The sequence below is a fragment of the Triticum urartu genome, chromosome 7, assembly GCF_003073215.2.
Source record: "Triticum urartu cultivar G1812 chromosome 7, Tu2.1, whole genome shotgun sequence".
In the NCBI taxonomy this organism is placed as follows: Eukaryota; Viridiplantae; Streptophyta; class Magnoliopsida; order Poales; family Poaceae; genus Triticum; species Triticum urartu.
The window spans coordinates 531,147,100-531,163,818 of NC_053028.1; the positions used below are offsets into that span (position 1 = coordinate 531,147,100).

General features: G+C 43.7%; 1 protein-coding gene across 1 annotated transcript; it reads right to left on the bottom strand.

Annotated features, from left to right (window-relative positions):
- Positions 1-1,723: 1,723 nt before the first annotated feature.
- LOC125522598 (ent-kaurene oxidase 2-like) lies at positions 1,724-7,548 on the bottom strand. The gene is made up of 8 exons (XM_048687644.1): positions 7,238-7,548; positions 4,161-4,321; positions 3,460-3,621; positions 3,209-3,349; positions 2,826-3,080; positions 2,570-2,728; positions 2,301-2,495; positions 1,724-2,155 (listed from the first exon to the last, which is right to left on the bottom strand). Exons 1-8 carry the CDS (start codon positions 7,380-7,382, stop codon positions 1,838-1,840), a joined length of 1,536 nt encoding a protein of 511 aa, XP_048543601.1. The 5' UTR covers positions 7,383-7,548; the 3' UTR covers positions 1,724-1,837.
- Between the last annotated feature and the right edge of the window lie 9,171 nt (positions 7,549-16,719).

Sequence of the window (16,719 nt, forward strand, 5' to 3'; positions counted from 1 at the left end):
ATTCTGTTGGGCTGAGATACAGATGGGCCTTTGAGATTTCAGAAATTTGTTGGGCTGAGATACATGATTTAGTGGGCCGAGGACCATAGAGTCTAACAAAACACAAGCCATACACATGAGTAGGGTTATTATCCACGAAGAGGTCCAAACATATTCTTCCTATTCCGAGTGTGGCACGTCCTACTAGGCCGTCCCATATAGATGATGTTTCGACCAATTTTGGAAAGCTTCTGACTATTTCTTCTTCTTATTTTTTGTATGTTTTTCCTTGCTGGCTGTACTAGTTTTATTTATTTATTTCTGCAGTTGTTCTTTAAAAAGATATTTGTTTGTTTTTCTTGTTTCTTATCCTTTTTCACTTTTTAAATTCCTAGACACTTTTAAAAATTATGTACATTTTAAATTCACGATTATTTCTTGAAATTAATAAAAAAAATCATCCAAATTTGTGGAAATTATTTAAAATTAGTGAATATGTTTACTTTGTGAACATTTTCTAAAATTTAAAAATCATGAACATTTTTAAGTCATGAAATTCTTTTAAATTCTGGAACATTTTTAAATCAGCGAGCACTTTCAAACACACGATTTTTTTTCAAAATCCTTGAATATATTTCTAAATGCACAAGCACTTTCTTAGGAAATAAATCATGGTCAGGCTTTTGCCCAAGTCTGGCCTGCTGACGGTTTGCTATGCTAACTGGTTGGAAGTTGCGCTAACCAAAAACAATCTCACGTGTCGCAACTGGTAATGAAGCAAGGAGTATAGTTTTTGTACTTATCATGAAATAATCAAACACCTCTTTTTTCATGCAAGTTTGTATGCTCTATGTGGTCAGTGATCCAAATGTGTTCAATTTGTATCTGCCTACAAGTGCTGCCAATACTATAGTCACTGTTGGATGAAATTCCAAATAGGATTAGTACCCTAATGAGGGTGGAAGCGTCTTACTCCCTCCGTTCCAAATTACTCGTCGTGGTTTTAGTTCAATTTGAACTAAAACCACGACGAGTAATTTGGAACGGAGGGAGTACTTATTATGGTCGCTATGACTATCATGAAATGATTTTGTTTTTCACAGCAAAAACGCTTCGCCTTTGCAAGTAATTTTTTGTTGTAGGTGCTGGTTTCATATGCTGTGTACAGTACACCGAACGGAGTACCAACCGTTATTCACGGCGTGCACGAGAGATTGCAGAGGGTAATTAGGGAGAGTTTTTTAACAACATGGATGGCAGCGTAATTTCCCATCGAACGACCACCTTCATCAACAGAGGAATAGTGTCGGTCATACAGGACTTCACCGCTGCTCATCATGATGTTTGCTAATATGTCGTTTTTTTTTTCTTTTCTTTTGTCAAACAGTTTGTGTTTTGGCTATGTGCATTCTAAAAATGCAGAGGCCGACTGTTGCTCATCATGATTGTATCCTCTTGACGCTACATTTTAAAGTTAACGAAAGTGTTCTTTATCAGAAAAAAAATATGATCATGGCCTTTACTACAACAACAACCATCTGAACACGAGCTAACAGCGTTTGATTTCCTTCTATGATCATGTAGTTTCCTCACTTTCTTTGTCGCCTTATGACGCGAATATTGAAATGGTTGTAAGAATTTGTGTTGGATGCATCTTCGAATGCCTAGGCAGAGAGAGATTTATCTTTACCATCACAAAAATTTTAAAAAAACTAATCATAGACAAACTAAAGACACAAACAAATTGTTCAAGCAAACCATTAGGCATTATAAACTTATATCATACTGCCATCTTGTTTGGCCAAGTTTGTAAAGAGCAAATCCAGCACCTCATTACCAAACCAAAGCTGGCATTAATTCACTTCCTCCCTCTCGGTGAGAGATACACGTACAACGGATGGAGCTTGTAGCTGGTGAGCTGCACGGTGTCCACCTTGTCCTCGTCGCCTTCCTTGAGCCTCCAGGCAAAGTCTTGCACGAAGCGCGCAATGGCAGCGCACGAGATGGTCGTCGCCTGCAGGCTTCCGGCGCAGGACCTCCTCCCGGCGCCGAATGCCATGGTCTTGTACATGTCCGCGGCCTCGAACCTCCCATCCATGAACCTCTCCGGCCTCCAATCCTCGGGCTCCTCCCAATCCTTCTTGTTCATGTTGCACCCGAACAGATTGATGACTATCTGAAAAAATTGAGCCATCTTTTCAGAAATCCACGGCCAACAGCCGAAACTTCTTGTATAATCAATTATGAGTGTTGTATGTAGCTCCTTATCCGGTTTCGTCATGTACTTTTAGTATGTAGTATGTACAGTAATAGATAGATACCTCGGTGCCGGCTGGGACGTCGTAGCCGGCCAGTTTGGTGGTCTCATGGACAAACCTTGGAGGCACCAGTGGGACAGGAGAATGGAACCTTAGCGTCTCATGAAACACGGCGCTGAGGTACGGCAGCCGTGGCACGTGATCCTCGGTGACCGTCTCGTCGCCGCACACCTCCCGGATCTCCTGGTAGAGCCGATCCTGATGTGCCCAGAATATTTCTGTTAACAATTTGGTACCGACAAGACTAAACCAGAGCAGAGTAGGAAACTCGCCTGTTTTTCTGGGTTTTTAGCAAGCTCATACATTGCCCACTCGGTCGTCACCAAAGTAGTATCTGCAGCCTCGATGACTGCCTCCCACACCAGCATCATCAACTGTTCATCTGTCAGTGCCTTCTCTGCCAGCAAGAAGTCCAGATAGGATGCCCTGGCCTGTATATCACAATTTTATCGCAGCAAGATGATCAATGAACAGATAGGAGAACTGGATCAGAAATAAACAGTTAGAAGCTATGTGCGTTGTTGCCACCTCGCCGCGCGCAATTCTTTTCTTCTGTTGATGGATCAAGGCTTGCATCACCGCGGTTCGCCTAGATTCTGTGATAAGTACTCTGTTTTCGAAGCTTTTGTTGGGAATCCAGCTGAGGTATGGGAAGAAATCCCTCCAATCAACATCGATTGCACACATCATCATGTCAACCACAGTGATCTGGTAGATTTCATCCTTCGATATCTCCCTCCCAAACTCCTTCACATAAACTGAACCCACATCCTCGCCTAAACTCTGTAATTGTAGCGTGCACTCTCATTATCGCATATAATAAACGAAGTATCTGAAGACTGATTCAAATCAAGAAACTGGTAGTAGCGTCACAATGCATGAGCACACTATTATGAAGCTTGTAGACTTACCTGGATCAAGGACAGGCGGAACAGCTCGTCCTTGAAAACTTCTCTGAAGTTCAGAGGAGAATGTGGGTCGTCAGTCACCAACGTATGGAAAGTGCTTAACATGTTGTCCATCATCATGTCTCTTGTGTCCCTAAATTGTCTCTACACATTTTGCAACCATTTCACCATGAAACGTTAATTAACTGAATGCGTAAACATATGCAAGTGGTGGCCACTAAACTGTATAATTTCCTAAGTGTTAAGACTTGTACCTGAGCAGAAGAGCCCAACATGCCCAACATAACTAAACGCTTCACCATTTTGTGGAAGTCACCGTAGTCACTTGTAGCAACCATCGTTTTATCACGAGTCAGCACTGACAATGCTTTAGGTAGCTTACGAGTAGAAATGGATGAGTATTTCGCAACCATAGCCTGCATATTGAGAAAAGAATAGATGTTCTGGTCAAGTGCGACACATTTGTGCGATGCTTCTATCATTTCTCAATTTTGCATCACAGCATAAATCAATAACTACATGCGTATTTTGTGTATTAATCTGGGCTACCTTGTAGCTTCATAATTGTTTCTGGGTAGTTCTTGGGGGAAAGAGGTCAGTTCATAACTTGTTTGAATCCTCTGTTTTTTTAAAAAGCTCGTTAGAATCCTGGGTTTGTCTCTAGCATGAGAAAAAGAGAGGTAAATATAATGATTATATTAGCTTTGAAGTTCAATTTCTGCGGTGACAAAAGAACTCTTGTATCTAGGTTTGAATTATTATATTTTCCATTTAAAAGAAAATTCGCTGAGATAATGCCAACAAAAGCATACAGAGTAAATGCCAAAAATCAGTCAGAAGACTAAAAGCCCAAGTTGCCACAATTACCCAAAAGTGCAAAAGATGATATTTTGTATTAGAACCTAAAAGTACATTAACAAGTGAATTATGAAAAAAAAGACAGCTTCCGTATTACCTCCTTGGCTACTTCAGAAGAGTTGAGCACAGCTACTGATGAAGCCCCAGTCTTTATGGTGTATATTGGCCCATAAATATCAGACCATTTTGCGAAGGTCTTATGGGGTTTCTTCTCTTTTAACTGGTGCAGATTTCCAATAAGCGGTAAACCAGGAACAGCTGTATGACAATTAAATTAACCACAGGAGAGTTTAGTTTTTCCTTGCAGTAGAATTAGCCGTATTAATTTGAAGGACATAATTTATATTTCAAACAAACCAGTTCGATAATTCGTCCGCATACATGATTAAAAATTACATTCATGCAAATAAATTAAGTAGGTAATTATTTTCTCTCTTTTTCTTAAGTATTTTCAGTAAGTATTGTCAGACGGCCTTAGAAGAGGAGCCTTGGCGCAGCGGTAAAGCTGTTGCCTTGTGACCATGAGGTCACGGATTCGAGTTATGGAAACAGCCTCTTGCAGAAATGTAGGGAAAGGATGCGTACTATAGACGCAAAGTGGTCGGACCCTTCCCCGGACCCTGCACAAGCAGCAGCTACGTGCACCAGGCTGCCCTTCTTTTTTTTTATTGTGAGACGGCCTTACAAAGTTACAATCATACAATGATACAGCATATATAAATTGTGTCGTAGATTTTTCTAGCAGGCACAACTTTACTGGGAGGTCATGGAGACTTAAATAAGCCAGTATCAAAAGAAGGTGATTGTTGAACACTAGAATAATCCACATCACTAGTAGGGGTCAGCATGTATCTAGGACAATCCAACCGTCATATTTTCGATATAGCAATTATTGCTTCCAGAATTTGGTAAAATTGCTGTTTAGCACAATATATTGTGGTAAAACTACTTCTGTTCACAATGCTCCTGTTTCCAATCTACAGTAGTTGCCATTTGATCTAAAACAAATAGTAATTGATTTGTGCGTCCTATGCATAACACGTATAAAGCAATTGTGCTGTCATAAAGCAGGGAACATGCCTTGTCTAATACTCTGTCGGATCCAAAATAAGTGTCGTGGTTTTAGTTCCATGACACTTATTTTGGATCGGAGGGAGTAGCTATTATCAGATGTGTTTGATAAGCATGATTTGGGAATCTACTGCGACTGACAGAGGAACCTCTGGACTCGTTGTTTTCACCTGTTGCTATCCAGGAACTTCACTCTCCAGGCCAAAAGTAAATAGGAACCTACCAAAACTGTGACAGCCAAGAGAAGCATTCCATTCCATTTCATTGCCCCCCCCCCCCCCCCCCCCCCAAATAAAATAAATTGTTTGCTGAACATATATATGCATATATCACATTTATTTTGGCAAGGACATATGTATCACATGAATTTGGAAAAGTTCAGAACAGTATGTGTTCCGTAGGAGTCGGGGAATTCCTTTTATTCCAAACGGGGCGGTGGAGTGCTTGCATAAAAACACATGAAAATGAGAAAACATATTGAGTTGTTTCTATCGGCAGATTTGCTTTCTCTTGTTTTAATAAAAATAGTAAAAGCTCACAGCTGTGGACTGCTCAGGAATATAGCTATATGTTCTTTATCTGTTCTGCAAAAAGTAGAGGATAAGTGAACCTATCATTTATGACAGTAACATCTCATCGCTTCTTTTCAATCAATCGTGTAGCTTTCCGTCTTTGAGCTTATGGAGCACTTTTCCTTGTGAAAGTGCCAACCGGACTGCTCACTGCCCATGCATGGGGACCAAAAGGGACTTGGAAATTGGATTGAAAAAAAAAGGATCTTCTTGGAATGGTGTGAAGTAAAAGATTCTTTATGTTGACATGTTCTTATGTCTAGGGAGTTAGTCATGAAAAGCTAGCTATGTGTTATTTTCCAAATGACTTGTGGATAAATCTGTAAAAAAATTTAAACAAAAAACAGTTCCTTCGTTCATAAATGGATGTCGTTTTGGACATTGACAGGATTTCCAGCATACACCTTTAACCGTTATTTTTTATATGTATATATTAGTATAGACTTAAAAAAATATATTATAGAATTATCTTTCATCACAAATCTAAAAATACTGTTCCAGCCTTACAACCAGTTTTAATATTTTATTAAGTGTGGCTAGATCTGACTCGACTAAGACTTAACCAAGTCTCAGTCAAGTGATAGAACATATAAAAAGAAGAAAGAAAAATTTAAAAGAAATTTTGCACGGATCTTCATGTAAGATCTCACGAATATAACATGGACTGAGACTTGGTTAAGTCTTAGTCGACTGAGATTTAGCAATCCCGTTTTATTAATGGTCAAAATTGCAGAAATTTGACTGCATGCTTTCATGCATTTACGAATGGAAGGTAATAAAAGATAAAAGATACAGCAAGTATTTAAAGGTTTTGCCCAAAATAAGAAAGAAGCATGTATAAGCACTAATTGCTTAAGATTTAAAATGTCTAAATTCGCGGATCACTTATTCGGAGAAGGTGATCATGCTTATCCAGAAGCCTCTAAGACTTCAAAACCAATAATTTGGCAATAGTAAAAAGATATCTTAGATCTTGTAAATCCGATTGAGCTTGACCTTGAAGTTTTATGGACTTACAACATGTTGTATATTCTTTTATAAAAGTTTATAAACTTCTACGTGTGCATGATTTCCACGTCGACGGTGACAGTCATTTTTCACCTGATAAATATCTACAGTACTATACCTGAACACATAGAAAATAACTCAAGAATATCCTATATAGGAACCTAAAGAAAATTGTGGCATAAAAGCCCAAGTATGGCATGCTCTGCTACATGTATACGAGCATACGTACAACATGGAAGAAGAAAAACGCTATGATGCTCTCTCCTTTGTCGTTTTTGATTGAAGGAATCTTAGAATCTTGTCAATCAGGAGATAATTGTCAATTTTTAAATAGGAATTGAAAAAAGTGAGTGATTCGGTTCGAGAGGTCCGGACTGATGTTGGACTTCGAAACAGAGGAAATAGTTGGCCAGCACTTCCAAATATAAACAAAAAAGGCAGCGCGATAGCAAGAGAACAACACAGGATAGGCCGCAGGTCGAGAGGCGTGCATTCTGACGAGATTGGGTGGGAGGATCGTCACCTGGGGGCGCGTTGGTCCGGCCCGTCCCGACGACGCCGGCCTTGGCGGCGAGCGCGGCGGCCGCGGCCAGCCCGCCGACGGCCGCGGCAGCGGCAGCGACCGCACCTCCTCCGCCCGCCGGGAGCGCCGCAAGCAGGGACTCCATGGGGGTCGTTCGGGCGTGGGGTGGGAGAGGAGAAAAGGTGCCTGGGGCAATGGCGGTGGCCGTGCGTTCGGCGTGGGGCGTGCGCGCCTTGAGTTTTAGTAGGAGTGAGGCGAAGGGAAAAGCGACAAGGGTCGGGGCAGAGGCATATGGGCGCGGAGCGGAAAGAGGATGCCGGCCCGGCGCTCTATTTGTGCCGACGTGGGTGGATTTGGCACGTGGCCAATTCAGCTGCAATGTCGAACCCTGAATACAGGGGTGCCGCATTCTTTTTTTTAATAGCGCTCATATACACGCGCATATACTCACCCCTATGAACGCACACACGCACATCTTATCCCTATGAGCACCTTCGAAAGACTGAGCCGACATATCATCTTGAGATTTACGAAGTCACCGTAGGCGCTTCGTCGTCGACGGGAATGTCTTCTCTCACTGAAAGCGCACCGCCGGAAATCCTGAAATAAATCCAGGAATAATGCGAGCACCAGGATTTGAACCCTGGTGGGTTGGTGATACCACTGTCCACCTAACCAACTCAATCACAGGTTGATTCGCGGGGTGCCGCATTCAATGATTCAACCTGGCGACCTTTTTTTTGGCGAGTTAATAGCATGGCAAAGAGGCTTTTTTTTCCAATTCGTGTGTTCTATCCCCAAATTATGTGGGTAATGCTAACCGATGAACGTTCGCTGGGAAGGAACTCCCTGCGAACACACTCGTAGCCGTTGGATCGAGATCAAATGATGGTAGTTTTTTTCCAAAAGGAAAATTGTCTTCTCTAGGAATAAATTGCCATGCTAGTCAGAAGAAATTTCCACCCCGTACAACTAAAATTGCCATTGAATCGTTAGTAAATATCATCCTTCCAATGAACGTTCGCCAGCTAAGATCCAATTCGCTAAGCCCCCCTGGGAACAGAAGTCGGAGAGAGCTCTGTCCTTTTATCCATAGTGGGTCTTGATTGTCTGTGTCAGGTCGCGTCATGGGACCTATCTGTCATGCACGTAATCGAGGGACTCACGTTGATCAAACGGAGTGTACCGCATGCCTGCTCTTTTTTGATTTGAGGGTCTGCGTAGAGATGGGAGGTGATTTTGGGGCTAAGTGGTGACGTCGTGTTGATACGTTCATTTTGCATCATGTTTTCCCACTGTTATTTATAATATTTCTAATCAATATAACATTTCGTGGAGCAATTCCAATGCCTTTTCTCTCTTAATATGCAAGATTTATATGAAGAGGGAGATTGTTGGCAGCGGGAACTCTGGACCTGAAAAAGCTATGTCAGAGATACCTATTCTACACATCTCCAAATGAGTTGAAATTTCACGGAGTTTTATTTTAAAATAAATAAAAAATATTGAAGTAAAGAAGTACCAGAGGGGGCACCCAGGTGCCCATGAGGCACCAAGCCACACACACACCCCTAGGCGCGCCCTGGTGACTTGTGAGGCCCCTGGCCAGCCTCCGGTGCCCATCTTCTGAAATATAAGCCCATTTTCTCTAGAAAAAAATAAAGAGAGGACTATCGGGACGGAGCGCCGCCGTCTTGAGACGGAACTTGGTCAGGAGCACTTTTGCTCTCCAGCGGAGCGATTCTGTCAGAGATAATTTCCTTTGGAAGGGGGAAATCGAAGCCATCATCATCAACAACCTTCTCATCATGGGAGGACCAATATTCATCAACATCTTCACCAGCACCATCTTATCTCAAACCCTAGATCATCTCTTGTATTCAATCTTTGTATCAAAACCTACATGTAGGTTGCTACTAGTGTTGATTACATCCTGTAGTTGATGTAGTTGGTTTATTTGGTGGAAGATTATATGTTCAGATCCATTATGCTATTCAATACCCCTCTGATCTTGGACATGAATATAACGTGCGAGTAGTCACTTTTGCTCTTGAGAACATGGGAGAAGTCTTGTCATAAGTAATCATGTGAATTGGGTATTCGTTCGATATTTTGATAATATGTATGTTGTTGATTCCCTTAGTGGTGTTATGTGTACGTCGACTACATGACACTTCACCATCTTTGGGCCTAAGCGAATGAATTATGGAGTAGTAATTAGATGATACGTTGCTAGAGTGAAAAAAGTTTAAACCCTAGTTTATGCGCTATTCCGTAAGGGGCTGATTTGGATCCATATGTTTAATCCTGTGGTTATATTTATCTTAATTCTTCTTTTGTAGTTGTGGATGTTTGCGAGAGGGGTTAATCATAAGTGGGTGGCTTGTTCAATTAAGAATAGAACCCAAGCACCGGTCTACCCACATATCAAATTATCAAAGTAGCGAACATGAATCAAACAAACATGATGGAAGTGACTAGATGAAATTCCCGTGTGTCCTCAAAAACGCTTAGCTTATTATAAGATATCATTCCAGCCTGTCCTTTGCAACAAAAAGGATTGGGCTACCTTGCTGCACCTTAGTTACTATTGCTACTTGTCACTTGCTACAAACTATCTTGCTATCAAACTACTCATTACCGATAATTTCAGTGCTTGCAGAAAATACCTTGCTGAAAACCGCTTGTCATTTTCTTCTGCTCCTTGTTGGGTTCGATACTCTTACTTATCGAAAGGACTGTGATTGATCCCCTATACATGTGGGTCATCACGTGTGTGTCTGCTTCAGAGGAGTTAATTTGAGGTACTCCATCGCTGCTCTATTCGTGGTCTACTGCCACTTGAGAGGAGGCATGTGATACGAGAACATCAACTTATTGCATGTCCACCATAGCCTCCCAGCTGCCCGGGGATCCTTTCCTATAAAATACTTGGGCCTCCCGCTTTAGGTGTGTCAACTTAAGAAGGTTGACTCCCAATTCCTCGAGGACAAGGCATCATCCAAATTCGTTACTTGGGGCAGCCAGAGCATCACCACTATTGGGGGGATGATTTTCCTGAAGTCGGTGCTATCTTCCCAAGCAACCTACTTCATCGACCCCACCCCACCCCCCTAATTGTCCCCCCGAGCTCCATTCATAGTGTCAAAAAGATCAAGCGTGCCTTTCTTTGGCTGGAGCGAACAATACAACCGGTGCAAAATGCAAAGTCAACCCAGACACCGTTTGTCGTCCGCTTGAATATGGGGGCCTTGGTGTGCTGAAAACAAACAAATTTGCAAGGGCACTTAGGCTAAGAGCACTCCGACATTCCCTCTTTCCGGAAGAAACTGTTGTTTATGGGAAGTTGGGGCAAAAAAACATCTCCAATAGTTCCCGTAAACCATCCATATCTTTATAGGATCCTTTAAACTAGGCCCTTTCTTCCCTCAGATTTACGGGAAGATGATCTTCCCGTAAAATTTTGGTGGGCTAGAAACCTCCTAAAACTTTACCACGTGCCCCGTCAGAACAATGCGGTCCTGCCAAAACCACACACGAACGCCATCGGAACGCCATCGCACCGTCGCTGCCCGATGATGGTGTCTTGGACCAGGGGTGCTCACCACATCGCCTCCCGTCCAGGAGGGTCGGGACGAGTATCCCCATGATGATTTATTGGTGGGCCATGTTTGTCAAAGCGCACAACACCATGATGGGATGTTTTTGAAGACTTGGCACATACTCCAAGACTTAGAGGTCGTCTAACCCATGATTACCCTAGATGTAACCGACCTATGTGTAAACTCTAGGCACCCTAGTGTCTATATAAGCCAAGGGGAAGGGCTTGTTGACGACACACAACGATCTCGGGGCAAATCAACATATTATCTGTATTCCCTCAAATAAATACAATCAAAGTAGGGCATAGGGGATTATCTCTTCGGGAGAGCCTGAAACTGGGTAAAATCCCGTGTCCCTATTACCATCACACCAAGACTACCAGTTTGGGACCCCTTACCTGAGATCTGCTGGGTTTGACTCCATCATTGGTGGCCCATACAGGTCCCTCTAAGTAGTCACAGACGACCGGTTCGAGACTCCCTATCAAGATCTGTTGGATTTGACTCCATCACCCGTGCCGGAACACCATCATCATTGACATCAAAACATCACCGTGCCGCCACGCCCGCCCACTGACATGCCTCTGCCTAGCACCACGCCTGTGTCGTTGCTTGCACTGTCCCTCGTCGGTGGCCCTTCCCCGCCCATCGCTACGCCGACTCGCGCCGGCAGCAATCGCACCACCTCGCACTGCCCTTCGCCGGAAGCCGTCACGCATGTCACTGACTGGTGGGTCCTAGGCCATTATCTATTGTTTGTTTATTTGAAATGTGTTATAATGGATTTAGGGGAAGAAGTTTATGAGAACTTACAAAATTAGCTCTGGGGCAACTTCCCCTAAACTTACGATCATTCCGTAAAACCAGTTTTACGGAAAGTTTTTTAAGGAAGCTATTGGAGTTGCGCTAAGATGGATTTGGTTTGAGTGGAAGGAACTGGCCAAAACATGAGTCGGGTTGGGAAACCCTTGTGACGATGCGGACCACGACTTCTTTTACGCCTCCACGACCATCACTGCTCGCAATGGTGCACACATGCCTTTTTGGGACGCTCCGTGGGTGCAAGACCGGAAGCCCAAAGACATCGCTCTGCTAATTTTTTGAGGCATTTACAAGAAAAAAATAGAAGATAAGAAAGCCTTGAAAGATGATCCTTGGATCTCTAAGTTCAAAAGGATCTCTAATTTCTCCATTGTGCACTTCTGCAAATTTGTTGAGCTATGGGCCATCCTTCGTGATTTTCAACTCTATGACAACATCGAGGATGATATTGCTTGGAAGCAAATTGTTAGTGATCACTACTCAGTGGTGTTCGCCAACAAACCCAGTTCCTTGTCCTGACCCGATCCCCTATGAAGAGCACGGTTTGGAAAGCTTGGATGTCGCCAAAAGTATAGTTCTTCACTTGGTTAGCTCTATGCAAAATAGAGTTTGGCCTGTGGAAAGATTAGCCAAAATAGGTTGGCTAAACTATGGGCTATGCCCCATTTGTATGCAAGTGCAGCAATCCGTAGACCACCTCTTCTTCTAGTGCAAATTCATCACTAGACTTTGGGCATGATTAAGGTTTGGCTCCAACTTGAGAGCATCGATACTTCTGTTTGGCACCTCATTCATTCCACCAAGGAGAGGTGGACTGGACTATGCCACACTGCCATTGCCAATAGGAAGGCCATGGCTTCGCTTGCCATGTTGGCCTCATGCACCATATGGAATGAAATAAACGCTCGTATCTTCCCTCACAAAAAAGCCCCGCCGACTGTCCTACTACTCAACATCAGGGAGGCTGATCTAGGAGGAGTGGCGAGTTACTCCAGGCCGGAACGGCAGGGATCACGAAGACACGGGCATCGTCGTTGCAGTCGACGATGCTGCGTCGTATCGCGCCTCTAGTGCTTGCGACCGCGCCATCCGCCATCGACGCGAGCGTAGTCACGCCATGTAGGCAGAGAAATAAGCCGGTTGCACGGATGTCAATGAGGTGGCGGCCAGCACGTCCGCGCCCTCCATCATCATCGAGGAGAAGTAGAACACGGGAGGTTGCCGCCGCTTGTATCCCATGGAGGCCACCACCGGCACGTCGCCGGCTTGAACAGTCGGTGACTTGTCTGGGCTCCACGGACGCACCTTCCCCTCTGGCTGAGGCACCCTCTTCGCCACTCCGATGAGCGGCGTAGCCGGGCATAGGAAAGATACAAAGGAATAATATGCCTCCGGGACTCCCGGCAGTCCGGTTAGCGGGCTGCCGGACATGGAGAAGACAAAGAGATCTATCGCGGCCGGCCATAGACTAGTGTAGTGTATCCGTGTCATGGGAGTGGAGCTCCGCGCGACTATACGTGCACATAGTTTTACCTTTTTAGTTAAAATATGCCCAAAATGTAACCGTTTTCATCTAGTTTGTATGAAATATGTCATGTTTGTATGAAAACCGGTTGTGTTTGCATGAATTTCATCCGCTTTGTTGAATCTAGATGGCCAAACCAAATGGATAGATCGGAGATAAATACAAAGCTATCATAATCATGCATAATAAAGTTCAGAAAAGACTCAGTTACTTTCATTGAATAATCTGATCATAAACTCATAATTCATCAGATCTCAACAAATACACCGCAAAAGAAGATTACATCGGATAGAACTCCAAGAAGATCTAGGAGAACATTGTATTGAAGATCTAAGAGAGAGAAGAAGCCATCTAGCTACTAGCTATGGACCCGTAGATCTGTGATGAACTACTCACACATTATTGGTAGGGTAGCAAGGTTGATGTAGAAGCCCTCCGTGATCGATTCCCCCTCCGGCAGAGTACCGGAAAAGGCATACAGATGGGATCATGGAAGAATAGAAGCTTATGGCAGTGGAAAATTTTGGGTGGCTCTATGGGGTTTCCCCAATATTTGAGAATTTATAGGGGTGAAATTAGGTCGGACAGAGCCACGTGCGACCCACAAGGCATCAGGGCACGCCTACCCCCTAGGGCGCGCCCTGTTGCCTTGTCGTTTCCTCATTTGTTATCTAGTCTCCTCATGAACCTTCTAGGGTCTCTTTGGTCCAGAAAAAATCGTCAAAAAATTTTGTAGCGTTTGGACTCCGTTTGGTACTGATTTTCTGGAAAACCAAAAACAAGCTGAAAACAACAACTGGCACTAGGCACCGGGTTAATATGTTAGTCCCAAAAATAATATAAAATTGCATACTAAAGCATATAAAATATACAAGATTGATAATATAATAGCATGAAACAATGAAAAAGTATAGATACGTTGGAGCCGTATCAACTACAAGTTGGGAGATCCAACTTACCCTTCATTTGAACCACAATGTTGCATCTCTCCAACATCGATGGGGGATCATTCAAAGGGAAGTGAACAAGTACATCGACTACTGTTCAAAAGTGCTTAGCCGCCCTCAAAGTGGGATGGGAGTGGCAACCCACATAAGCCAAATTACTTTATCTTGTCATCATTTGCATATGCTTGTTTTTGTTGCATTATCATGCTCATACATATTTTGTTCGCTAGATAGTGGTGGCGGCACTATGTATCAAGAAACGGAGAAGAAGTCATTTGGTTTTAGCCATTGTTGGGTGATACTGAATGGAAAAACAAAGTGGACACAACTTGTGGCTGGTCTCAAGGCCGACAAGAAGAGGAATGATGGCCCAAGCTCCCAACAAACAATTGGATTGGACGTAGAAGAGAAAGATGATGTAGTGGAGAATGGAAGAGCCACCGTGCCCAAAGATAACTGGCAAGTGATGGAAAACAAGTGGGAGAAGGCAAGCACCTCCGGTGACGTTGTGTCTACAAAAATGTCCACCCATGGACAAGCATTTTTTCGGTTAGGGAGACAAGAAAGAGGAGAGGTACAAGCTCATGTTGGATGCCCAAAAAAGAGGATGGATTGGGACCGGAAGAGGGCGGAGAAGAAGATAGAAATTGAGAGGGAGAAGATCGAGTTGGAGAAGAAAGAGGTGGCGATCAAATGAGAGCTCGAGAAGGCCAAGACATTTGGAGAGATTGAGCTTGAGAATGAGAGGATGCAAATCGCATAGGAGGCGGAGGATGCAAAGCTAATGTTGGCAAACGAAAGCCTATTGGATTAGCATGCAAAGAAGTGACTTGCGGGGATGAACAAGGAGATCAATGACCGTAAGAAGTACGAGGCAGTGAGGCCAACTCCAACGCACGACCCCAAATGGACGTTCGTTTCATCCGCTTTTCGTCATTTTGGGGGAGGCAATGAGCCCGCATTTCAGCCGCATCTTATCTGCATACATTTTATTTTTGCAAACACATATATTTTATTTTCATCCTTGATTTTTGATACATGAAACACATTATCAAATCTTGACTATAATAGTAAGACCAAAGAAAACAAGAACCACAAGAAGACATTTTAGAAGATATCCAATTTCCATAACTTCTCCTGTATGTTGGATTTGTTGGGGAACATAGTAATTCAAAATTTTGCCTATGATCACGCAAGATCTATCTAGGAGAAGCATAGCAACGAGCGGGAAGAGTGAGTCCACGTACCCTCGTAGACCGAAAGCGGAAGCATTAAGTAACGCGGTTGATGTAGTCGAACGTCTTCGCGATTCAACCGATCAAGTACCGAATGCACAGCACCTCCGCGATCTGCACACGTTCAGCTCGGCGACATCCCTTGAACTCTAGATCCAGCTGAGGCCGAGGGAGAGTTTTGTCAGCACGATGGTGTGGTGACGGTGATGATGAAGTTACCGACGTAGGGCTTCGCCTAAGCACTACGACAATATGACCGAGGTGGAAATCTATGGAGGGGGGCACCACACACGGTTAAGAGATCAACTTGTGTGTCTATGGGGTGCCCCCTCCCCCGTATATAAAGGAGTGGATGAGGGGGCCGGCCGGTCTCATGGGGTGCGCCCCAAGGGACGAATCCTACTCCTACTAGGAGTAGGTTCCCCCCTGTCCTAGTTCAACTAGGAGGGGAAGGAAAGGGAAGAAGGAGAGAAGGAAAGGGGGGCCGGCCCCTCTCCCAATTTGGATTGGGCTTAGGGGGGCGCGCCCCTCCTCTTGGCCGCCTCCTCCTCTCGCACTAAAGCCCATGAAGGCCCATTAACCCCCCGGGGGGTTCCGGTAACCCCCGATACTCCGAAAAATGCTCAAACCTATATGAAACCTTTCTGGTGTCCAAACATAACCTTCCAATATATCAATATTTATGTCTCGGCCATTTTGAGACTCCTCGCCATGTCCGTGATCATATTCGGGACTCGGAACAACCTTTAGTACATCAAATCACATAACTCACAATACATACCGTCATCGACGTTAAGCGTGCGGACCCTACGGGTTCGAGAACTATGTAGACATGACCGAGACTCATCTCCGGTCAATAACCAATAGCGGAACCTGGATGCTCATATTGGTCCTACATATTCTATGAAGATCTTTATCAGTCAAACCGCATAACAACATACGTTGTTCCCTTTGTCATCGATATGTTACTTGCCCGAGATTCGATCGCCGGTGTAATCATACCTAGTTCAATCTCGTTACCGGCAAGTCTCTTTACTCGTTCCGTAATGCAACATCCCACAACTAACTCTGTAGTCACATTGCTTGCAAGGCTTATAGTGACGTGTATTACCGAGAGGGCCCAGAGATACCTCTCCGACAATCGGAGTGACAAATCCTAATCTCGATCTATGCCAACTCAACAAACACCATCAGAGACACCTGTAGAGCATCTTTATAATTAACCAGTTACGCTGTGACATTTGATAGCACATAAAGTGTTCCTCCGGTATTCGGGAGTAACATAATCTCATAGTCATAGGAACATGTATAAGTTATGAAGAAAGCAATAGCAATAAACTAAACGATCATA